The sequence below is a fragment of the Sinocyclocheilus anshuiensis genome, unplaced genomic scaffold (assembly GCF_001515605.1).
Source record: "Sinocyclocheilus anshuiensis isolate Anshui unplaced genomic scaffold, SAMN03320099.WGS_v1.1 scaffold1123, whole genome shotgun sequence".
Taxonomy (NCBI): Eukaryota; Metazoa; Chordata; class Actinopteri; order Cypriniformes; family Cyprinidae; genus Sinocyclocheilus; species Sinocyclocheilus anshuiensis.
Genome location: NW_015544248.1, coordinates 85,840 through 95,068, shown reverse-complemented (window position 1 = coordinate 95,068; position 9,229 = coordinate 85,840). Strand labels below are relative to the sequence as shown.

At 42.2% G+C, this 9,229-nt stretch overlaps 1 protein-coding gene across 1 annotated transcript in view; it reads left to right on the top strand.

The window, feature by feature from the left end:
* Positions 1-5,101: 5,101 nt before the first annotated feature.
* The window catches only part of LOC107697794 (tumor necrosis factor receptor superfamily member EDAR-like), a 26,758-nt gene continuing 22,630 nt past the window's right edge, over positions 5,102-9,229 (top strand). The window contains exon 1 of the mRNA XM_016498656.1: positions 5,102-5,322. Coding sequence (XP_016354142.1) covers positions 5,102-5,322 — 221 coding nt within the window. The remainder of the gene's footprint in view (positions 5,323-9,229) is intronic.

Below are 9,229 nucleotides of genomic sequence, written 5' to 3'. Positions count from 1 at the left end.
GTGAGTGAGTGAGTGAGTGAGTGAGTGAGAGAGAGTGTGTGTGTGTGTGCTTCAGTATTGAAATGCATGTTGGGGGTGAGTGTCAGAACGGAGAAGGACTTCTCAATAAGTTTTAAATCAGAACATATGGCGAGTACCAACATCTCAATCTCTTTTATCTCCGCACAAGACTCCCAAACCGACACCGGAGGCCAAAAGAACAAAGCGCTGCACCTCTGCCCACCAAAGACGCATCATCACCTCATTACGCTAATTAAGAGCTCAGCGCTTGAGAGCATTGACAAGACAATAATAGTAAAGCTGAAACGGCCTCGGGAGACGTTCTGATGAAGTCTTTCATGTCATGAGCGCTCCGAATCAGTACGAAATGGAAGAGTTGTTGTGGATAGTGAAGGAAAAGCATGCTCAGATGTTATTCTTGGGATCTGGATTATGAAACACAATGAATGTGAATCTGAGCACCGCTGCTGGGATGTTTCTCATTAAGCATGTTTCAGCGGATGGTTCTGGCAGCTCGCTAAACTCCAGCAGCTGCTGCATCATCGCTTGCTTCATTTTTGAGGATTAAAAACAACTGGATGTTCAGTGCTGCGATTCATTTCTGATGGGTTAAAGATGAGGTCTGCAGATCTGTACGTCACACGCTTCAATGCATTACAATCAATGACATAATTCACATTCAGTATTATCATTGATTTAACTGCACTGACACTATTAGATGAGAACATAAACTAGAACTGATCTGAATAATGACTCTATTGTCTTCTGCAGAGATGCTTTACTACTACGAAGTAAAAAAATGTCAAAATTGTGAGATAAAAACTTGTAGAATTTTGAGAAACTATCTTGCAATTCTGACAAAAGTCTGACTTTCTTTCTTGCAATTCCGAGTTTACATTTACATTTATTTATTTAGCGGATGTATTCTGTCCCTGCTGCAAGTAAGTTGCACCCCCGTTCATGAAAATGTCTCGTGATCAGAAGGGCTATGTGACTTTTCCCAGGAATGATAATGGGATGCTTTTCTCTTTGTTCAATGGGAGCATGCTTGAGTCTGCCACCTACCCTCAGAAGCCCATCCTGGTCAATGAAGGGGTTCAGAGTTCTCAGTCCACTCATCTTTGGAATATCCTTTCCTACAGAAAGACAAGCAAACTCAACAGGGTAGCTCTCTCGTTGAACACATTGTACTATTACAACTTCTGCCTGTGAAAGTTCCTCTGTGAGTGTTTTGTCACAAAGGTGCCATTTTTTACAGGCACTCACTATCTCAGTTTTGGGTCTGAATGAATGTATAATGTGGATTAAGTTGGATATAGTTCGTCTGAGACATTTCCAGGTCGAAAAGCGCTCAAAGCGATGTGAGCCAAGACAAACAGGAAAGTCATAGGGTGTCAGATCGGTACGGTTAGTACGCACTTCCACATCTGAATCAGGGTCAATTAGGATGTGTGTCTGATTGTCTTCAAGACACTCTGAATCAGAATGAGAAAGAAAGGCAGGCCCAGAAATCCATGTGGAGTCTTTCAAATCTGAGGCAGGTACTGAACGTGTCGCTTGATCGGCAGGATTTTGACTTGTGGGAACATAATGCCACTGTTCTGGCCTCGTCGATTTCCTGATCCGCTGAACTCTATTACTCACGTATACATAAAACCGTCTGGTTTCGTTATGAATATACCCCAACACCACTTTACTGTCGGAATAGAATTCTACAGCATTTGAGTGAATGTCTAACTCATTTTGAATGAATTCCGCCACTTCTACTGCCAGGACTTCTACTTCCTAGCTCTAATCTAGGTATGGTTCTCACATTCATTGCATTTAATTACTGCTTTGCAGTTCTTTGCCAAGTGAAAGGTGGACGCACAGCACCTATAGCACACACTGTTTTCTCTAAGCAGTGTTTGCCTCTCTTCTAGAGTCTTTGCTCTGAACCCACGGCAACGTCTCAGAGGATGAGGTTTGTTTTTATGTATAGGACACTGCTTTTCTACATCAATAGGTTCATTATCAGAACTTCTTGTAGGAGGAAATCCCACTGATGATGCCACGCCCGTTTTATGGGTAGACACAGGGATCCTTCTTTGCATTTGCTTTTTAACCAAAGACTCTGCTTCAATCTGTTTTATTATGGATGTACCAATACTAAAACTTGGATCATTTCGAGCACGTGCTTCCTGACAGACAAAGTCAGTAAGAAAAGAGAATGGAGGGAAGGTAACGTTGTACTTCCTTTTGTACTCCGAACCTTGATAAATCCATTTTTCTTGTAGGTGGTAAGGGAGCTTCTCCACAATTGGATTGACACCTCTGGAGGTGTCCAAGTATGAAAGTCCTGGCAAGTAACCTTCCGCTTTAGCCGACTGAATCTCACATAGCAGGTCTCCGAGCTCTTGTAATTTCAGAGGATCTTGTTTACTGATTTTTGGGAATTTCTCAATCTTGTCAAAAAGTGCTTTCTCAACCACCTCAGGGGATCCATACATCTCCTCTAAACGGTCCCAAGCCATTTTAAGCCCAACATCAGGATACCTTATATTCACTGACCTAATGCGTCTCACGTATTCTGATGACTTACTGCCCAGCCACTTAATCAGAAGATCCAGCTGTTCGGAAATTCAATAAACAATTAAACTTACAGACGATGGCCTCTGGCATGAAATAACAAGAATATAGCTTTTATCAGGGAGAAATCTACTGCTGCATCACTGCTGTTGTGAAGTGAAATCTAAGATGGCTGCCATGACCTCTAACCTAAGTCACATGATGCGTCTCAACCAATAAAATAAACTCCAAATTAAATGACTATACAAACAGTCAGAACAGGATGCATTTATCCAAAGTGACTTACAAATGCGGAATACAACAAGCTGTTTAACAAGTTCATTTCTCGCAATTCTGTTTTTATTTTATTTTCACCACAGATTAAAAAATTAAAAGGGTAATTGCAACTTTTTGTCTTGCAATTATTAATTTTTTCGTGCCGTTTGAGGTTATATCTTGCAATTCTGTGATTATATTTCTCTGAATAGCAAGGGGGAAAAAATCTGAATTGTGAGTTAAAAAGTCAGAATTTCCTTTTTATTTTTAAAGTCATAATTCCAAGATATAAAATCAGAATTCTTACTTTTTGTTATATTTCTGAATTCAGATTTCATATCTTGCAAATCAGTTTTTTTTCTTTCCACAACAGAATAAAAGAATAAAAAAGGTAATTTAAACTTTGTCACAAATCTGACATCAAAATTTAACAAAACATTTTTCTTAAAAATCTGCATTTATATCTCATAATTTTAAAACAAGTTTATGTCTTGTTATTCTGATTTTATATTTCTCAGAATTGCGAGAAAAAGTCTCACAAATTGTGAGAATTGTGAAATGAAAAAGTCACAATTACCTTTTTACTTATTTTTTTAAAGCCAGAATTGCGAGATATAAAGACTTGTTCTTGCAGTTCAAAGTTTACATCTTGCAATTCTGTTTTTTCCTTTTCTTTTTGGAATTCCGTGTTTATATCTTTCAATGAGTGTGTGTGTGTGTGTGTGTGTGTGTGTGTGTGTGTGTGTGTGTGTGTGATTGTGAATTCTGTGTTTATATCTTTCAATTCTGAGTTTATATTTCTTCTAATCAGAAAAGTCTGAGTTGTGAGATGCAAAGTCGGAATGACTTTTTATTTATTTATTTATAAACAAAAAAACAGAAAGTCAGAATTACAAGATATGAAGTCACACTTTTTAATCCCATGGTGGAAATAAGCTTTCCCTACTTTAAAGCTGAGATTGAAGTTGTTTCATAATTTTCCAGCACTGTTATTTTCTCGTTTATCTCTGTTTGGAATCAGTGTGTATTGTTTAAGTTCCAGTGTTGGGGAAAGTTACTTTTAAAAGTAATGCATTACAATATTGTGTTACTCCATAAAAATGTAACAAACTGCATTACTTAGTTACTTTTTATGGACAGTAATGCATTGTTATGTTTGCGTTACTTTTTGTCACCTGAACTGAATGTCCCAAAAGTTATAATTTTGGCAACTGTAAAGACCCTTTTACACCAAAAGTGAAATGAATAATCCTCAGGCTGAAGGAAGTGCTTCTGCACCAATTTCTCTCACCATGGCAACACCAGAGCTGTCAGTCAATAAACGGGGAAACAAAGTAACTTGCATTATGCATTTGAAAAAGTAACTCAGATATTTTCTTGTAAATTAAAAAGTAGTGCATGACTTTAGTTACCTAGTAAGTAGTAATCTGATTACGTAACTCATGCTGCTTGTAATCAGTGTTGGGGCTAATGCATTACAAGTAACGCGAGTTATGTAATCAGATTACTTTTTAAGTGCAGAGCGTTGTGTGTGAACATGATCTTACTGTAGTTCTAGACTAAATATCAACATGTGTTTACTCATCTCACTGCACACAAACACATTCAGTGTTCCTCACAATCAATAAAAACAGTTCAAACGCAAACTCAGAATATTCTACAAACCTGCAATAATTAAATATGTTAAATAAGTAAAATGTCATTTATGTATTTAATCCCATTTTATTAACCAATTTCAATTCAAGTTTATTTGTATAGTGCTTTTCACGATACAAATCGTTGCAAAGCAACTTTACAGAAAATTAAGTTTCTACAATATATTTAGTAGTAGCTTGTCTTTGTCTTGTTCCAATGTCTTTGCTACTGACCTTCGATGATCTATTTTAATCATACTAATAAGCAAAAATTGCTGAATAGTGTTGAACTTTCTTCTCTTCTGCGTCATAATCTTCATGCTGCGCCCTCTACTGTACAGACGTGAATTTACATTTCCTTCAGCCTGAGGCAGATTAATTTCACTCTTGTTGTGAAAGTGCTTCTACCTTTGTAAAAGAATAACTTTTTATATTAAAAACAAACAAGCAAGCCCTGCCCAGATTTAAAAAGTAACTCAAAAGTAACATAACGCATTACTTCTCAATAAAAAGTAACTAAGTAACGTAATTAGTTACTTTTTTAGGGAGTAACGCAATATTGTAATGCTTTGCTTTTAAAAGTAACTTTCCCCAACACTGCTTGTAATGCATTACCCCCAACACTGATAAGCAGTAGATTGTAGATGGAGTGTGAAGTGATCTGTGTACCGTGTGTTTTTCAGAACTGTGGTTATGGCACTAAAGATGACGATTACACCTGCATCTCCTGTCCGGCCGGGAAGTTCTCCAAAGGCAAATACGAGATCTGCCGTCGCCACAAAGACTGCGACTCGTTGTACCGCGCCACCGTCCTGACGCCAGGGACTCTGGAGAGCGACGCCGAGTGCGGACCGTGTTTACCGGGGTAAGAAAACACACACAAATCACAGCACGCAGAATAGAAACAGCAAGAGCTGAGAGTTTATTCCACTCCTAAGTAATGTTTTATGAGATTACCTAAGGAACCTAACCTTAAGAAACATTTACTTTCCTTCGTGTTTGTGTGACTAACCCAGACTAACCTAACCATCTCTAACCATAGCACTCCAACTAATCACAGTTCAGAGCTAGACGACAATGGTTTGTGTTAATGTTTCATTTTTCAAATAGGTAGTAAGTTAAAATACATTATAATATTTGCAGATTCCTTGTTACATCTGAAACTGGTTGTTTGTCGTGTGATTTAATGCATTATACTTTCTAAAGGTGTAATAATGAATGTATAAGTATTATCATTTATTTTAACCATGGTTGTATTTATTCATGAGATCATTTGCTGCATTATAATATGCATTACAAGGCATTAATGATTCATTGCAATACTTTTATATTGCATTATATTTAAAGGCCTCAAGTAAAGTGTTAGTAAACTATCACTGAATTATCACAAAACTCAAGTTCTGCATGCACACACGCACACACATTACACACACACACACACACACACACACACTCTCTCACACACACACACACACACACTCTTAGCTGTCCATCGTATTCGATGATGACGCTTGCTCAAGAGATGGGAGTGGGAAGGGGGTGGGTTCAGCGATGTTGCCGCTGGTGCCACTTCTCGTGGGCGTCGAGTCCGATCCTTGAGCCGCACACTCTTCCGCAGATGGAGCAAGGGAAACCAGATACCAGGGGGGTACCAGCCGCCCTCTGGTGTCTCTTAGTGCGTCTCTCGGATCGTCGGTCTTGGTTGGTTTGATGTATTTGAGAGACTGCAGTGGCACAGGTGACCTGCCAGGCTGACCTGTCAAGTGCCAGAGATTCAAGCTGCGTGAGGGGAATGTTCGCTCGCTTTAGGAGGTCCCTGGTGTAATCCTTAAAGCGCCGTTTTTGCCCTCCAGCAGAGCGCTTTGCGCCCATTAGTTGACTGTAGAGGACTTGGTGGGGCAGGCGATGTTCAGGCATGCGTATGGTGTGCCCTAGCCAACGCAGATGTTTTTGGGCCACTGCTGCTTCCATGCAGATTGAGTCAGTATTGCTAAGGATGACTGTGTGAGGAATTCGAGCTTCCCAGGACAAATTGAGGATCTTCTGTAGGCAGCGGATATGGAAGGCCTCTAGGTTAATAATGTGCTGGCGGTATGGGGTCCATGACTCTGCCCCATAAAGCAGAGTGGAGAGACATACCGCATTGTAAACAGCGACCTTGGTACTGATCTTCAGGTTATGATTTTCAAAAACCCTGCTGCGTAGGCGTCCAAAAGATGATGAGGCTTTATTTATTCGGGTGTGTACTTCTGTGTCAAGGGAGCAACATGAGGACAAGGTGAAGCCGAGGTAGGTGAAGTGGTCCACTGTTTTAAGTGAACCATTTATGGTGTGACAAATGGTCACACCATTTATGTGAAAACTGGGGGGTATGGGGGCGGGGGTAGAGAGATAGGACATAACCTCGGTTTTTTGAGTGTTAACCTGTAGACCAAAAGATTGGTACAGACTAGATATTGTATTTAGAGCGTGCTGCATAGAGTCCGGGCTGTGGGCCAAAATGGCACAGTCATCAGCATACTGAAGCTCACAGATTTGGCGGGACTTTGTGCGGGCCTGGAGTCGACGGATGTTAAAGAGGCTACCGTCAAGTCGATATTCCACATGGACACCGTCTTCATGCCCCATGACACGATGGAAGAGGCAGGTGATGGCAGAGAGGAGGATGTTAAAGAGCACCGGAGCCAAGACACAGCCTTGCTTCACCCCAACGTTTACCTCGAAAGACTCAGACTGGAGTTCTTCCGTGAGTACTCTGGCTTGCATCCCATCATGCAGCTGCGGTAGGATGCTAAGAAACTTGGGTGGTACCCCAAGTTTGGAGAGGTTTCTCCACAGCAGCTCACGGTTGATGGTGTCAAAAGCTTTGCTGAGGTCGATGAAGGCTACGTGAAGGTCTTTGTGCTGTTCTCGACTCTTCTCCAGCAGCTGCCTCAAGACAAAAACCATGTCTGTCGTGGATCTGGACTTCCGGAAGCCACACTGAGTTTCCGGAAGCACAGCCTCCGAGATGTGCTCGACCAATCTGCTGAGCATGATCTTGGCCAGGACTTTCCCTGCGATGGAGAGGAGAGATATCCCGCGGCTGTTACCGCAGACTGCTCTGTCTCCTTTCTGCTTGTAAATGACCACGATGTTAGCATCCTTCCAGTCCTGTGGGAGGGACCCATGTTCCCAGATGTTTTGGATCAGGAGATGGAGACGGTGCGTGAGGATGTATCCTCCGTGTTTGAAAACCTCTGCAGGGATTCCGTCGGGTCCAGCGCATTTGTTGTTCTTCAGCCCTGCAATGGCTTGCCGGAGTTCAGAGTAAAGTGGTGGGGTGTCCAGGTGCATGGTTGGTGGCAGGTCTGGCAGATTATCCAGGATATGTGGATCAGCAAGGTTGGTGTGGTTGAAGAGACTCTCAGAATAATTTGCCCAACGTGCAAGAATCTCGTGGCGGTCCTTAAAAAGCGTGGACCCATCAGCTGATCGAACTGGGGCGATCGCCCGTTTCCTGGGGCCATACAGTGCTTTTAAGGCATCGTAAAAGCCTTGAGTGTTATTGCAGTCTGCCAGGTTCTGAATTTCTTGCGACTTTTTCACCCACCAGGTGTTCTCCATAGTCCGGAGGGCTCGCTGGGTTTCTGCTCTTGCAGCAGTGAAGGAGGTTATAAGGGTGGAAGATCCAGGGCAGGACAAGAGAGCTTTGTGGGCTTCATGCTTGGTTTTTAGGAGTGACTGTATCTCGGCTGAGTTACAGTCGAACCAGTCCTGGTGATGTTTCCTTAATTGGCCGAGCGCCTCTAAGGCTGCATTATAAATAGCCTGGCGTAAAGCTGGCCAGTCTGCTGATTCTTCTGGGATCTTGCTGAGGTTTTCAGCAAGGAGCCATCGTAGGTTGTCTTTGGTGGTGCGGTTGTTCAGCACTGTGCAGTTGAGTTTCTTGTAGCAAGAAGCTTGCGCATAGGTATAGATTAGGGTGGGAGTGTGGGTGCGCAGACCTCACTCCCACCATCTTCACTCCTACCAGATAGACCTCCAGTGGCATGAGAGAACCCATGATGACCTTCGACTGGCAGGAAGTTGCAGGGGGCTGCCGGTAGTCCGGTCAGTTGGACTCCGCCTATGCCTGCCCTCAAGTGCAGGTTTGTTTTCAGGGTTTGCTCCCCTAGCCACGGTACCCTCCCGAGTTAACCCACGTGGCTGTGGGATTGCCTTCTTCCGCCTTCCCAGCCGTTGTAATGGTTCACACACCACCATCTTCGCCTGCGCCGTCGTTGAGGATTTTACTATTTACCCATAGCTGGGTTATCCGGTGGCAGCAGCTGAAAGCAGAAAGTGACAAGCAGGAGCAGCATGCATGATGCATGCTAACTACAAGCACTACTGCACCAACACTGCTGCACTGACGCATCACACGCCCTTGTGCACAAAACACACACACACACACACACACACACACTCACTCCCTCTCACTCAAACGCACACAAACACATACCTTACGAAAATTAACCATGGTTTTATTATAATAAAAGTGTAGTAACCATGTTTTTTTTTTTTGGCATATTGATTGCCATTTGTATAACCACAGCTTTACTACTGTACAAATACCATGGTTAAACTATGGTTGGTGTAGCAAAACCATGGTTAATTTGTGGTTACCTTGGTTTAACTATAGTAACCATGTTTTTTATTTGTAGTAAAACCATGGTTGATTTTCATAAGGGATGCATACACTCACTCACACACACACACACACACACACACACACACACACACTCCCTCTC